Genomic DNA, 16,764 nt, shown 5'->3' with positions numbered 1-16,764 from the left:
TTTCTTGTAAAGACCAATTGTTTCGTGTCTTAAGACCTCGATGTATCGTCACAAGCCACAGGGTTTAATTTGGTTTTGTCTGTGTATGTTTTTTTGACTCTCAAAGCCTTAGATCCTATTGACTTCCATTGTATGACTGACAGACTGCAACAGTTTGAGTTAAAAATCTTTGTTTGTGTTCTACTGAAGAAACAAAGTCCCCTACATCTTGGATGCCCTGGGGGTAAGCAGATAAACATAAAATTTTCATTTTTGAGTGAACAACCCCTTTAATGATTTCACTTTCTCAGCTAAAAAGTTGTTTTAAAAGTTAAAATACGTCCAAATTGTACGATTCAGCATCAATAAAAACTTACAAAAATATATGTTTTGTGCTTCTAAACACTACCAATTCCTACATATAAACAATGGCCACGTTCACACTGTCAGTTTTTGGTATTGACAACCGCATTTACTTACAGGTGTGAGTCTCAAAATGTCCCGCTCACACTGCAGCTTACACTCGCTTTTCGAATACTGTCTGTATGAACGTGCAACAGGAGTCAAGCCCTTATGAGTAACCACAGCAACAGAGACCAAAGCAATATCAAAGATGGCGACATCTGCAAAACTGAAAGCATTACCAGTTTTACAGACGTTGCCATCTTTGATATTGCTTTGATATTCACTTTCTGCGACAAGAGTATAATTGAACCGCACATTCATCCATCAAATCATCATTAACCGACAGCAGCTTTTAAATTTGAGTGCATAGCGGAGCATTTGAGCTGCGCACAGAACACAAAACTGACGGAAGGGATCGGGACTGGATATGAAATTTACAGATGACACACAGCTCATTTCTCTGTCACTGTAAGTTACCGAAAACCACAAATTAAAGCATGCAGCACACGGTAGATGCACGCTTGTGCGGCAGAGCATCTCTCTCACACTGATTCTGCTGCTGTGTGAACATGGCCAATAAGACCAGGCTGCCATTTTCAGTCTTATTTAAATAATGCTAAATAATGAGAACAAAATATAACATGTTCTTTTTTAAAATAAAATGGAAAAAGGAAAATTTCTTAAAAAAAAAAAAAAAATGCTCAACAATTTCTTAATTTGTAAACTAATAGATCTATTACCCAGAAAAAAAAACAGCATGTGCGTGACATGCTGAATGGCATGCTATTTAGCTATTATGCTATTAGCATATTAATAAAATTACTAAAAAAAAAAAAAAAATGATTTGTGACAAATAATAACTTATGTGACAATACTGACACTAGTACTTTTAATATTTCCATGTAGTACTGTATAAAAACACAATTCATACTAGATTTGCTTCTGTAAATATTAAATATGAATTACTTTAACTACAGTGTTTTTCTTAAATTATCTGCTGACTGCAGGCAGAAAATTGATAACTTGTCGAATCTGTGGTTAAAACGGCACTTGGCAAATGCATTATGCAGATGCGGTGGTAAAATAAAACTCATTCAAACAGAAAAAGTGGAAGAATAATAATAAGAAGAACGCCAACAGATACAACAGGTGCCTTCGAACCTTCGCTGCTTGGTCCCTAATAATAAAGGACAAAGTGCTTTCCTTCTAGACCTTACGGTGCAAAAGTTATTAGCACCGAGTGAAATGAGTGAGTGAAGTGAAAATTTGGACAAGTGGTGATGCTAAAGCATTTGAGTTAGAGACTCCAAACTTGCTAACTTGCTAACCATAGCAAACTTGCTATGGTTAATGTTGAGACCTCTTCTATCTGTGTGCTAAATTTCTGCAAACAGTTCTATGGGCAGCCATAGACTCAATAGCAGAAAAACAAAAACAAAAACAAAAAAAAAAATGAAGAACGCTAACGGCTTCTGTGCTTGGCCCCTAATAAACATTTCTTTTTAGGCAGGTGAAGTACAGTTAAATAAGTCTAAATAATAACAACAGCAGCTTTAATGAATTAAATTAATATATTGGCGTCAAATAAATAACTTGATTACGCATATCATACTTTAACTGCTTTTTGTTTCAACTACTGGTTTAAAACAGCAATCCAAAAATGTATCATAGATCAGTGAAATAAGCTCTAACTAATAAATCATCTGCATTACTGTACTAATTTTGTGTCTGCCAAGAACATAAATGTAAATATGAAATTGTCTATAGTTGTATAGTGCTGTTTTGTATTAATAAGTCCATACTTTCAGCCTGCGACTCAAGTTCTCCATAGTTCCTCCATCTGAAGCTTCTCCAATTAGAGTGAAACTATTTGCACTTTCAGTTGACATCATCCTACAGAACACAAACAGCTCATTAATACACCACCATACATTCGTAATATTTACCTTCAGCTCAGCACATTGTTGTTACAGTTCATACGAGCTGCATATAACACATTACATAGAATAAAGAAATAAAAATATAAACCAGAACTAGAGATAAACAATTCTGAATTAACTGAGAATCACAAATGTGATTTAAAAAAAAAAATTACAGAACTAGAACATTATACTACTGAAGACAATAGCATGCAAAGATTTGTGGATGTTTCAGTTCATAATTTCAAAAAAAAAAAAAAAAAAAATACTATAAAAATGACGAAGTGCGTGAGACAGACAATGCAGTAACACTTAATTTGACTGTGTACTTGTTACATGTTACATGTACTTACTATATACTTACTAATAACAATAAATTATGCATAATTTGGTTACACTTTATTTTAAGGCGTCATATATATCATACAGAGAACATGTCTATTCATGTGTTTGCGTGAATGACTCTGTGCACATTTATATACTAGAATATACTTCTGCTTGGGGCCAAGCTACTTGTGATGAGCTTTGATTCTTCATGTGGCTTTCTCTTTAACCACCTGCATTATTATGTTGAATCTCAGTGTGTTAAAGGTATAAAACACATTTTAATAGCAGTGTCCATTGTTGAATTTACTGGTTTACATTCAGATTTTCTTGTTTGTAAATTACAGTTTTGTACTGTAAAACAAAGTAATTTTTTTACAGTGCACATTGATGGTAAGTTTCTGAATGAATTCCCATTTTGAATAAATCTGTGACTGAGTGAATGATTCAAAGACCAATTCAAGAACAAGTCAGTCACTTGCTTTGTTCTCGAATGAATGATTAATTGACTCACTTATTAAGACTACTGGCAGTTTTAGTTTTATATTTAAAAATATAATTACCTTTTTTCCATTATTTCATATTTCTATATTCAAAATATTACACTTAATAAAATATTCATCTCAAAACTATTTATACAATTGTAATTGCAGAGTAAATGTGCTCTTGACTTCTGAGCTGCATTAAACAACCTGTGTAAATACATCTGTCAATTTATATGCAGTTTCTTTTGTGAAAAAAATATGACAAATATTGTTTTTAGGTAGACAAGATTGACTGAAATATTAATCAATAATACTTATTAATACTTACTAATAAAACTTATGACTAACTGTCTACAGTTTTCAGTGACTAAAAAAGCAGCTGACAAAACTAGCAAAAAATAATAGAAATGTTCAATAAATCACAATATTTTGTGTTAAATGATGTACATTATTTGTTGTTTGTCACATGTAATAGAGTAGACCGTTTTTGAGCTAGGAGAAAATGGCAGCCTTTTCCACTGGCTACAATCACAAGCATATTTCATACCTGTCAGAAATTCCAATGTTTAAATCAAGATTGTAATCTTTTAACAGTTAATCATACAGCTCTAACCAGAACACATGATCGTTTGTGTAAAAACAGGTGTCATCGTACCTTGCAGGTGGGATGTATTTCCGAGCCACACCATCCTGTTTGCTCTCCAAAAAGGTCTCCTAAAATAACACAGACACTTCTTTAAAGAATTCAAAATTTAGTATATTCAAGATCACAAATATTTTTTTAATATTCATTACAAAATTAGAAGATTAAAGTTTGGAAACTTTTGGTGTTAGTTTGTCAATGCCTAGTTTTAAAGTTTAAAAAAAAAAAAAAAAAAAAAAAAAAAAAAAAAAAAAAATCTAGGTTGGTCAAAGTCATTGCTAGACGGTTGCTAAGGTAATCTCAATGGCTGCCAACGTGTTACTATGCAGTTAGTAGGGTGTTCTGGGTAATTGCTAGACAGTTGCTCAAGTGTTCTCAGGATTCGATTAATAAAATGTTAAAAAGAACAGCATTTATTCAAAATAGAAACCTTTTGTAACAATAAATCAACTTAATTTTAACATATTCTTGCTGACTCTCTCTCCTTCGGCTGCTCCCTTGATGAGGGGTCATATTCTTGCTGACTAGGTGCGTTAGCATTCCATTTGCCGGTTAGCCTGCCATTTGCGTTCCCACTCACGTCTCTATTCACGTCTACTACCGCTTTCCTTTCTTCCCTCGCTCTCGTTGATCGCTCGTTTTTATTCTACAACCGCGAGTGCAGCGTGTTTGTAGTGTGTTAGCCGGTTAGCTTGCCATTCACTTTTAATTTTTCTCTACGCCTTTTTCTACACAAGTTCATCAGACAACAGTGGTGAGTTGAAATCATTCTACATCTACGGTGAGTAATGGCTTCTTCTCCTTTCCTGGTAACCTGCATCACCTGTCATATGTATAGTTTATCAATCTCTGTCGGCAGCGAGGGATTCACATGTGATAAATGCAGGGAAATAGTTAGGCTGACAGAGAAGATTTCAGAACTAGAGACACGCATCCAAACTTTAATCGAGGATAGTAAGAATGTGAGGGCATTAGATACGGCTTTGGATGCGACTAGCTTAGGAAGTCCCGTACATTGTTCGGTTCCGGTAACTTCGCCTTTGCAGCAGGGCAACTGGGTGACTGTGAGACGGCATAGTCGCGGGTCAAAACACCGCTCTTCCGTTCCGATCAGAACATCAAACAGGTTCTCCCCACTCAGTGACGCACCCACTGAGAAACCTGATCAAAGTGCTCTAGTTATTGGCGATTCTATTGTACGGAACGTGAAAATAGAGACACCAGCCACCATAGTCCAATGTTTACCGGGAGCCAGAGCGCCTGACATCTTGGCAAATTTAAAAGTGCTGGCTAATGCTAAACGTAAATTCAGTAAGATCGTTATTCACGTCGGCACAAATGATGTTCGACTTCGCCAGTCGGAGATCACTAAAAATAATGTTAAAGAGGTGTGTGAACTTGCAAGTACGATGTCAGACACTGTAATTTGCTCTGGCCCCCTCCCTGCGTATCGTGGTGACGAGATACATAGCAGACTGTCGTCACTAAATGGCTGGATGTCTAAGTGGTGCCCGCAGAATAACATAGGTTTCATAGACAATTGGACAAGTTTTTGGGGCAGACCTGACCTGTTGAAAAGAGATGGTCTTCATCCCTCCAGGGGTGGTGCTGCTCTTCTCTCTAGTAATATGGCATATAGTCTTAGAGTTTGCACTTGACTAACTGGGGCCCAGGTCAGGAAGCAGACAGACTGGCTAATCCGACCGTCTGCTAGCCGCCTCACGTCACCAGAATCAGTTAATTCTCAGCACATAGAGACCCTTTCACCTAGATATCATGCTATAGAGACTGTGTCTGTTCCCGAGCTAGACAATACAAAAGACGTCCAAACCAATTTAAGAGTAACAATCTAATCAACGTTCAACAAATAAAAAACTTACATAATACAGAGAAACAAATGATAAAACTTGGCCTTTTGAATATCAGGTCCCTCTCTACAAAAGCGCTTTTTGTAAATGATATGATCATTGATCATAATCTAGATGTGCTATGTTTGACAGAAACCTGGCTAAAATCAGATGATTACATTATCTTAAACGAGTCTACTCCTCATGATTACTGTTATAAACATGAGCCACGTCTAAAAGGTAAAGGGGGAGGTGTTTCTACAATTTATAGCAATATTTTTAGTGTTTCACAGAGAGCGGATTTCAAGTATAACTCATTTGAAGTAATGGTGCTTCATATAACATTATCCAGAGAAACAATTGTTAATGATAAATCCCCTATGACGTTTGTACTTGCTACTGTATACAGGCCACCAGGGCACCATACAGATTTTCTTCAAGAATTTGCTGATTTTATATCTGAGCTGGTGTTGGCTACAGATAAGGTCTTAATAGTAGGTGACTTTAACATCCATGTTGATATTGAAAATGATGCGCTGGCAGCTGCATTTACAGACATTCTAAATTCTATTGGAGTTAGACAACACGTGTCAGGTCCCACTCATTGTCGAAATCATACTCTAGACTTAATACTGTCACATGGAATTGATGTCAATGCCGTTGAGATTCTGCAGCAAAGTGATGATATCTCTGATCATTATCTAGTCTCGTGTATTCTCCAGATGACTAAAACTGTAAATTCAACTCCTTATTACAAGTATGGTAGAACCATCACTTCTACTACAAAAGATTGCTTTCTAAGTAATCTTCCTGACTTATCTGAATTCCTCAGCATGTCCAATAGCTCAGAAAAACTTGATGATGTAACAGAAACTATTGACTCTCTCTTTTCCAGGACTCTAGATACGGTCGCTCCTCTGCGCCTAAGGAAGATTAAGGAAAATAGTCCGACCCCGTGGTATAACGAGCACACTCGCGCCCTAAAGAGAGCAGCCCGGAAAATGGAGCGCAGCTGGAGGAAAACAAAATTAGAGGTTTTTCGTACTGCTTGGCGGGAATGTACCCTATCGTACAGAAAAGCGTTAAAATCGGCCAGATCTGACTACTTTTCGACTCTTTTAGAAGAAAACAAACATAACCCTAGGTATTTATTCAATACAGTGGCTAAGTTAACAAAAAATAAAGAACCAACAGGCACTGACTATGCCCATCAGCATAGCAGTAATGACTTTATGAACTACTTTACTTCTAAGATCGATACAATTAGAGACAAAATTGTCACTATGCAGCCGTCAATTACAGTGTCGCATCAGATAGTGCGCTATAGATCTCCTGGGGAACAATTCAACTCATTCTCTACTATAGGTCAGGAAGAATTGTATAAACTTGTTAAATCATCTAAACCAACAACTTGTATGCTAGACCCTATTCCATCTAGGCTACTAAAAGAGATGCTTCCAGATCTCATAGATCCTCTGCTAAATATTATTAATTCATCACTGTCATTAGGATATGTCCCCAAAACCTTCAAACTGGCTGCTATTAAGCCTCTAATTAAAAAACCACAACTTGACCCCAACGAATTAACTAATTACAGACCTATCTCGAATCTCCCATTTCTGTCAAAGATATTAGAAAAGGTTGTATCCTCACAGTTATCTTCCTTCCTACAGAAATATGATATCTGTGAGGATTTTCAGTCAGGTTTTAGACCGTACCATAGTACTGAGACTGCTCTTATTAGAGTTACAAATGATCTACTCTTGTCATCCGATCGTGGTTGTATCTCTCTGTTAGTGCTACTGGATCTTAGTGCTGCGTTTGATACTGTTGACCACAACATTCTCTTGAATAGACTTGAGAATTATGTTGGCATTAGTGGTAGTGCATTGGCATGGTTCAAATCGTATCTATCTGACCGCCATCAATTCGTGGCAGTAAATGATGAGGTATCATATCGATCTCAAGTGCAGTATGGAGTACCACAAGGCTCAGTACTAGGGCCGTTACTCTTTACGCTTTACATGTTACCCTTGGGTGATATCATCAGGAAATATGGTGTTAGCTTTCACTGCTATGCTGATGATACCCAGCTCTATATTTCTTCGCGGCCTGGCGAAACGTACCAATTTGAAAAACTAATGGATTGTGTAGTTGAGTTAAAAAATTGGATGACAAGTAATTTCTTACTGCTAAATTCTGAAAAAACAGAGGTGTTAGTTATTGGGCCTAAAACCTCAGCGTGTAATAACCTAAAACACTGTCTAATACTTGATGGCTGTTCTGTCAATTCTTCGTCATCAGTTAGGAACCTAGGTGTGCTATTTGATGGTAATCTTTCCTTTGAAAACCACATCTCTAGTATTTGCAAAACTGCATTTTTCCATCTCAAAAATATATCTAAACTACGACCTATGCTATCAATGTCAAATGCTGAAACATTAATTCATGCGTTTATGACCTCACGGTTAGATTATTGTAATGCTTTATTGGGTGGTTGTTCTGCTCGCTTAATAAACAAACTCCAGCTGGTCCAAAATGCAGCAGCTAGAGTTCTTACTAGAACCAAAAAGTATGATCATATTAGCCCGGTTCTGTCTACACTGCACTGGCTCCCTATTAAACATCGTATAGATTTTAAAATCTTGCTAATTACTTATAAAGCCCTGAATGGTTTAGCTCCCCAGTACCTGAGTGAGCTCTTATCGCATTATAGTCCCTCACGTCCGCTGCGTTCTCAAAACTCTGGCAATTTGATAATACCGAGAATATCAAAATCAACCGCGGGCGGCAGATCTTTTTCTTATTTAGCACCCAAACTCTGGAACAATCTACCCTACAATGTTCGGGACGCAGACACACTCTGTCAGTTTAAATCTAGATTAAAGACCCATCTCTTTAACCTTGCTTACACATAACAAATCCACATTCTTATAATTCAAATCCGTTAAAGGATTGTTAGGCTGCACTAATTAGGTCAACCGGAACCGGGAACACTTCCCATAACACCCGATGTACTCGGTGCATCGTCAGAAGAATGGCATCTACGCTAATATTAGTCTGTTTCTCTCTTATTCCGAGGTCACATTAACCACCAGATCCAGTCCGTATCCAGATCAGATGGTCACTGCAGTCCCCCGGATCCAGTCCGAACCCAGCCCAGACGGTGGATCAGCACCTAGAGACGACCTCTACAGCCCTGAATGTCAGCGGAGTCCACATCAACTAGATGAGCCCCAGAGACGGATCCACATTAAAGACCACATCACCTAGACGGCTGTCGGCACAAGACCACGGGAACTTTGGCCAGAGGAGAACTGGCCCCCGACTGAGCCTGGTTTCTCCCAAGGTTTTTTTCTCCATTTGTCACCGATGGAGTTTTGGTTCCTTGCCGCTGTCGCCTCTGGCTTGCTTAGTTGGGGACACTTTCTCTTAACACAATATTGCATTTTATTTTATTGTTTTTGATTAACTACCTTTACCTATAATGTGAGTGTTTAATGGTGTATTTGCGTTAATATTTTTAATAGCTAGGTGGCACTGATATATCTGGCAGATAAAATAAACACACTATAGCTTGATCTCAGCCAGTTGATCTTGTAAGTGAACCACCGCTCTGCACATTTTGTGTGTATCTCAGATGTCTGTTCTATTCAGTGCCCTGCGAACTTGAAATATTCCGCCCTGATTACAGTTGTAAATTTGTTGAAATTTTGAACAACAGGGCCTTACAATCGTTTTCTTTTCTTTCTTTTTTTTTTTCAGAAATTCTTGTGTATTTTAATTTTTCTGATAATCAAATGAAGGCATTAAACATTTATTTATTTTAATTAAAGTAAAAATAAACCCTGTTATTTGTTGCCAAACAAAGTTTCTCTGTTAAAATTAATTGTAGTATTTATATATATATATATATATATATATATATATATTAGCATTTAATTGTTTCACTTTAATTTTGCCAGAAACAGGAATATATAAAGACCTACATTATACTGTACAAAAGTAATACAAGACTAATACATTCCTGTTACACGTTAAACCGTACTTTTATTTTGACAGGTTGCCGGTTAGTTTTTTTGTGTATACACTATGATATGATGCTAATTTTCTCAAATGAAACGGTAAAATTCACATGAAGTGACTCTCACAGCAGCACTGGAGACAAAGTTCATGTGTTCATGTCGTCATATAATGACACGCAAAGGCCGAAATCCACCGCGAGCGTCACGTGTGCTTTAGTATTTGTGTAATAAACAAAACCGTGTCTCCGCTATTTATTCATAAAGAGGCAAGCGGAACATGGAGGATTCATATTTAAACCATCTTTTGCGTTTTAATATTCACAGACACTAGTCCATATCGCGATTCAAATTAAGTGAGAGACCAACTTTTGATTTATCCATCTCATAATTAACGAATTCTGTGGCATTCCGCACTATCCACCTATTTCCGAGGGGCGCTACTGTAAAAAAGAATGTGGGAACAACTTCCGGTGAGGCGGCAGTAGTATTATACCAATGGTATTATGTGTGCTAATTAGCGAGAGGCTGTGTTTTTCGGATCTTTGTTTACTTTGTAAAGTTGCAAACCTTTATGAGAGATGTCGTTATGGTGCTCAGGGACAACATGTGCTGTTCGGAGCTGTGCTCTCACATCGTTAGCAAGTTTGGATCGCTAAATCTTGAATGACTGTTAACTAGTGATGTGATATTTAAACTGAGGCATTGGAGTTTGTGGTGCCAAATGAAGCCTCGATTCGAGGCTTGTGTTGTTAACGTAGAAATCACAAAAAACAGTGACAAACGAAGCCTCACTTTCTCTCCAGTCCCATATGCAATTCAATTTGTGTGTCCGTTTGAACCCCCAGATCTTACTTATTAATTTATATTTTTAAATACCCAGTCATACAAGTAATGTGAAAAATACAAAATATTTAAGGAAAATTAAATATTTGCCATACTATGTGCACTTCGTGTGTACATTATTCTTCTATTACATCAAATAGATATTCGTACTAGAATTTAATGCCACAGTTTAATGGGTAAATGAATTTATCAGAGACAGAAATTCAACAAACACATACTGTTAGACTTATATTTGTGCACGTAACATGAGTCTATCTGCGGAATGTGTGTTCAATGTTTCGTCCGACGGTGTTTCTTTCACAGGCTTTTGGCTGCTTTATTTTTTACTAACCACCAGATTGCACTGTTTTCGACACACTCGAAGCTTTGAATCTTTTCCCGAAAATGTCAGTGCTTCATGAGGCTTTATTTGCCCATCACTACTGTCAACTGTTGAATGAATGAGTGTCACGTCCCGCTTGTTTACTACGAACCGGAAGACGCTCCTACTTATGACGCAAGGCCTCATGGGGTGTAGGAAACTTGTGGATAGGGTAAATCTGTTTTTATGAATGGACTCCGCTATCCAGTCCGTGTTTTTGCGGAGGAGAAATTGTAGACGCGTGTACACGTAGAAACAGAAATTACATGCTGTTGTGTGAATAAGATAAATAACATAAGACTATTTCATTTGTTTAATAAAAGAACAAGGTATAGACCTGTTCTATAGCAAAAGGTAACCTTAAATGACTTCTGTTGTGATCTGGTGCTATATAGAAAATAAAGTTTACTTGACCTTTAAGGGGGGACGGGGTGTGCCGTTGATGTATTTAATCATATATCATATCGCCCTAATTTTATTAAGGGATAAAGTACAATAAGTTGTACTGGACTTAAATTGAACAAATACATGATTTCTTACACAGAGCTGCTGAACAGTAAATCAGATGAGTTGCTTTATGTACAAGGACAGTGATCACAACGAGTCATATTACAGATTAAATTACATTTCCAAACGTGTTACTCATAGCGTGAGCACTTATAAATTCAAGTGGATTGGAAATTATGTTTATTTTCATTGAGCTGCTTTCACCATTGTGTTGTTTCAAGCGTGTCCCTTAATAACCAATCACATTACAGCCTTGACGTCATTGAATTTCAGTCAGTTGTGCGACACTCAGTCGCCATTTATGGATACTATAGGAATGAATGAGAAGTGTTGTAAGTTGAATCACACCTGTCAGTAAAGTAAAACTTCCTTTATAAAAACAGCATTTTTTTTTGGTAGTAAACTCTTTAGATTGAAATAGTTCAATCTAAAGAGTACTGTTTAGCATAAAACATGTTGAATATTAGCATAGACTGTCGATTCATTAAATGATAATTTTTTTTTCCCTGCAAATTTTGTGCCATTTTTGCCATTACAGGCGATATATTTAAACAAACTCATCCTAGAGATTTAGTCTGATCAAAACCATATTTGGTGAGCGTAATCTAGAGCCTTTTCTGACAAGATCTTGAGTTTTTGTTGAAAAGAATTTCTGTCTGCATTATTGTCAAAGGACAGATGCCAGTTTTGTGACGAAAATTAAACTAATTTAGTTGGACTTAGCAATAAGCATCAATATTTTAAACAGTTTATTTATACTGATGTCCTCCCATGTATGTCATCCTTCATTTTAAGTTTTCTGATTGACGCGGTAAGCGCTGCCACTGTTGCCAGTCATGACAGTAATGAATAGCAGCACACTGCTCAAATTACTCCCAGAGAAATTTACATTTATTTTTTTAATAATATTTTGTTTATTCTCGCAATATATTTATTTACATCGGAATATAATGAAACCATTTTCCTTGGTTTCACAATACTCAATCAATACTCAATCCATGATTGTGAGTTTGGTGTTTTAGAAAACATATCTGTGCTGAATTATACATAAATAAATCACAACAATCCCATTCTATGGGCACAGTCATTGATTCAGGCTGCAGTGGAAGTTTTTTTACACCACTGTTTGAAACTTCCACTCTTGGAACACGGAAGTGTGAAAAAGGCCTATTCAGGCATACAATATCCGATCTGCCCTAAACGTCACATGTTTGATAAGAGTCTTCACCTGAAGAGATCTACATGCCCATATTCAGTTATAGTCATAGCACTACTTCCTGGCAAAAGGAAGTCATCTGCACCAAACTTCACATGTTTTGTAAGAGTCCTGGCCTGAAGACATCTAAAGGCCAATATTCAGTTATAACTATAGCACCACCTGCTGGCAGCAGGAAGTTAGACACATATATTTTGCTTTATATACAGGTGCATCTCAATAAATTAGAATGTTGTGGAAAAGTTCATTTATTTCAGTAATTCAACTCAAATTGTGAAACTTGTGTATTAAATGGATTCAGTGCAAACAGACTTAAGTAGTTTAAGTCTTTGGTTCTTTTAATTGTGATAATTTTGGCTCACATTTAACAAAAACTCACCAATCTCAACAAATTAGAATACTTCATAAGACCAATAAAAATAATGAAGAAAACATTTTTAGTGAATTGTTGGCCTTCTGGAAAGTATGTTCATTTACTGTATATGTACCCAGTACTTGGTAAGGGCTCCTTTTGCATTAATAACTGCCTCAATTCGGCGTGGCAGGGAGGTGATCAGTCTGTGGCACTGCTGAGGTGGTATGGAAGCCCAGGTTTCTTTGACAGTGGCCTTCAGCTCATCTGCATTTTGTGGTCTCTTGTTTCTCATTTTCCTCTTGACAATACCCCATAGATTCTCTATGGGGTTCAGGTCTGGTGAGTTTGCTGGCCAGTCAAGCACACCAACACCATGGTCATTTAACCAACTTTTGGCAGTGTGGGCAGGTGCCAAATCCTGCTGGAAAATGAAATCAGCATCTTTAAAAAGCTGGTCAGCAGAAGGAAGCATGAAGTGCTCTAAAATTTTTTGGTAAACAGGTGCAGTGACTTTGGTTTTCAAAAAACACAGTGGACAAACACCAGCAGATGACATTGCACCCCAAATCATCACAGACTGGAAACTTAACACTGGGCTTCAAGCAACCTGGGCTATGAGCTTCTCCACCCTTCCTCCAGACTCTAGGACCAAATGAAATACAAAACTTACACTCATCTGAAAAGAGGACTTTGGACCACTGGGCAACAGTCCATTTCTTCTTCTCCTTAGCCCAGGTAAGACGCCTCTGACGTTGTCTGTGGTTCAGGAGTGGCTTAACAAGAGGAATATGACACTTGTAGCCAAATTCCTTGACACGTCTGTATGTGGTGGCTCTTAATGCCTTGACCCCAGCCTCAGTCCATTCCTTGTGAAGTTCACCCAAATTCTTGAATCGATTTTGCTTGATAAGCCTTTCAAGGCTGCGGTTCTCTCAGTTGGTTGTGCATCTTTTTCTTCCACACTTTTTCCTTCCACTCAACTTTTTGTTAACATGCTTGGATACAGCACTCTGTGAACAGTCAGCTTCTTTGGCAATGAATGTTTGTGGCTTACCCCCCTTGTGAAGGGTGTCAATGATTATCTTCTGGACAACTGTAAGATCAGCAGTCTTCCCCATGATTGTGTAGCCTAGTGAACCAAACTGAGAAACCTTGAAGGCTCAGGAAACCTTTGCAGGTGTTTTGAGTTGATTAACTGATTGGCATGTCACCATATTCTAATTTGTTGAGATAGTGAATTGTTGGGTTTTTGTTAAATGTGAGCCAAAATCATCACAATTAAAAGAACCAAAGACTTAAACTACTTCAGTCTGTGTGCACTGAATTTATTTAATACACAAGTTTCACAATTTGAGTTGCATTACTGAAATAAATTAACTTTTCCACGACATTCTAATTTATTGAGATGCACCTGTATATACTTTGACATATTCTTCCTAAACCCACCGGGTGGCAGTGACCCCAGGGCAAGGGCCATTTCATCGCTGCTTTAATATTTAGATGGAATTTTGAAGGAATAAGTTTTACAGCTTATTAAATGAATCTGCTAGACATTATTTGAATGGCCTTAATTAGCAGCACTCCTAATATCAAAAGTATAGTGCAAACACTATTTATTAACATGGTAACAAGAGTTTTACAAAACAAAATAAAAGTTTAAGACATTAACTTGTAAGCACAAAACGCAAGATACTTCTCTTAAGATACAAACAAGACTTTATTGGACAATTCCAAAACATGCAAACTGATCTAACACATAAACACACACACACACACACACACACACATGTTGTGTTTACATGTTTTATGGGGACATTCTATAGGCGTATACCATGGTGTATTTTTTTAAATAAATTAATCATTCTGTTTAATATAAGTAAGTTTGTCGTACTTTTTTGTTGTTGCCCATTCAATCAATTGATGCCAAATTGCTGCTAATTCGAAAAAGAAAGTAAAATGCACACAGGCATTTACAAGCTATTTAAAAGCTAGGAAATGCGAAGGAAATAGGAAAAACTCTAACGAACTACCCACTCAACCCCTTCCCCCGGTGATACCAGTATTACCGGTATTGTCAGACATTGGTTAAACGATGGGAAAATTTCCTTAGCGGATAGCTATAATATCGATAGCTATCCGCACTATTGATATTACAAACATCCACGTGAGACGTGCCACATGTAAACGCTCACATCAACTCGTAAACAAAGCAGCAACATGTTCATGTCGGATACTTTTCGTTTTTGGAAGAAGGCTGAGGATCTTTTATATAGTGTAAGTAATGTTTCTTATTGGTATTAGATAGGGGTGGTACAAGATCTCGCAAGATCCAATGTGTCTTGCGAGATCCGACTGGTCTTGTGAGAACGCGATGATATCCTTGCAAAACATTTTTCAGTGTAAACATTCGAGCAGCATGATTAGATAGCGATCTAGATTCAAACACCCATGCGATCTTACTCCTAAATAACAACAATTCAGCTACGTCTATTATGACTGTTTCACATTGCGAGTGTCAGTGGAGCTTGAGAAGCACGTTTTGTCGCTGTCCACATTAATGAATCAAAGGACTGGCCAACATCATGCTTCCGATGTGAAAGCTGTCATTCACTGATATGGGCGGCGACAAAACACACGCTGCTAACGCCCCACTGACACGTACGATGTGAAACAGGCATTACAGACATTGAAATCTGCATTCATACTGCTACTGATCCAGAAACAGCAACACAGCCTTTCTCCACTCATCCACCACACACTGAAAAAAAAGCAATGGGGAGGTTGTTGAATTTTTAAATATGAATTTCGCATTTCTTACATGATTAATTTATGCTTCTCATCTAAGTGCAGCCGAGACGTGGATCAGATACATGCGAGTTTAAAGACGGATATCGCGTGATTTAGACACATGCTGCGTTCCTGATAAACTGGATGTTATTCTTAACTAATTAAGTTCTGTTGCTTTTTATGACAACTTATAATGAATAAGACTTTATTACAGACAATCAAAAAGCCAGTACAATGCATGTTGTTGTAAAGAGAATTAACATTGAATATGCTTTCTGTTTAGATGTCTGGTTTCTCCTGTCCTGTGAAGACCTCTTAATCTCCTTTTTTGGAATGTTGTTTAGAAGTAGTAAGTATTATTAAAAACTTTTACTTTTGTTTTAAGAGGTTGCATTCACATGCATACATCTCTGATGACTGCTTTGAATGATATGCATCTTCATGTTATTTGATGAGCATAATCCAGTACTCTTAATTATAGTAATTGTTAACTATTTTAAAACTGAGGTCTAACAGTTATCTGTAATCAGTCTTTGTTGACCACAACTGGTTCTTATTATATTCAAGTTTACATTTCTTGGAATACTGATGTTACTAAATTATTGAAATTAAGTTTGATATTTCCAGAGTAGTACTGTATCTCATTTTTTAACTGTGCATTTTCCAGGCTGCAGATGAAGCCCTCATAGACCAGGGGACATCAGGATCGTCAATGAGGGCCAGATAATCTTACAGTGATTTGGATAACTTGGCATTAACTACTGCAAAATTCAACTGCCCATCTAACTGAAAGGGATCATTCACCCAAAAATGTAAATTCTGGTATCATTTACATACCCTCAAGTTGTTCAAAACCTGTATGGATTTCTTTGTTCTGCTGAACACAAAGGAAGGTATTTTAAAGAATGCTTATAACTAAACCATTTTAGGGCACCATTGACTTCCATAGTTTTTCTTTTCCTACTATGGAAATCAAAGCTGCCCCAAAGTTGTGTGGGCTCAAAAATCTTTCAAAATACCTTCCTTTGTGCAGAACAAAGAAATTCATACAGGTTTGGATCAACTTGA

General features: G+C 37.1%; 1 protein-coding gene across 3 annotated transcripts in view; it reads right to left on the bottom strand.

Moving 5' to 3' along the window:
* The window catches only part of becn1 (beclin 1, autophagy related), a 62,770-nt gene that overhangs the window by 32,749 nt on the left and 13,257 nt on the right, over window positions 1–16,764 (bottom strand). For all 3 annotated transcript variants that reach the window (XM_051124030.1, XM_051124031.1, XM_051124032.1), the window contains exons 4-5: window positions 3,768–3,826; window positions 2,187–2,277 (exon numbers count right to left, since the gene is read on the bottom strand). In XM_051124030.1, the coding sequence (XP_050979987.1) occupies window positions 2,187–2,277; window positions 3,768–3,826 (150 nt within the window). The remainder of the gene's footprint in view (window positions 1–2,186; window positions 2,278–3,767; window positions 3,827–16,764) is intronic.

Source organism: Labeo rohita, chromosome 12, assembly GCF_022985175.1.
Source record: "Labeo rohita strain BAU-BD-2019 chromosome 12, IGBB_LRoh.1.0, whole genome shotgun sequence".
In the NCBI taxonomy this organism is placed as follows: Eukaryota; Metazoa; Chordata; class Actinopteri; order Cypriniformes; family Cyprinidae; genus Labeo; species Labeo rohita.
The sequence above is the reverse complement of the archived record's forward strand: the minus strand, read 5'-3'. Positions and strand labels throughout refer to the sequence as shown.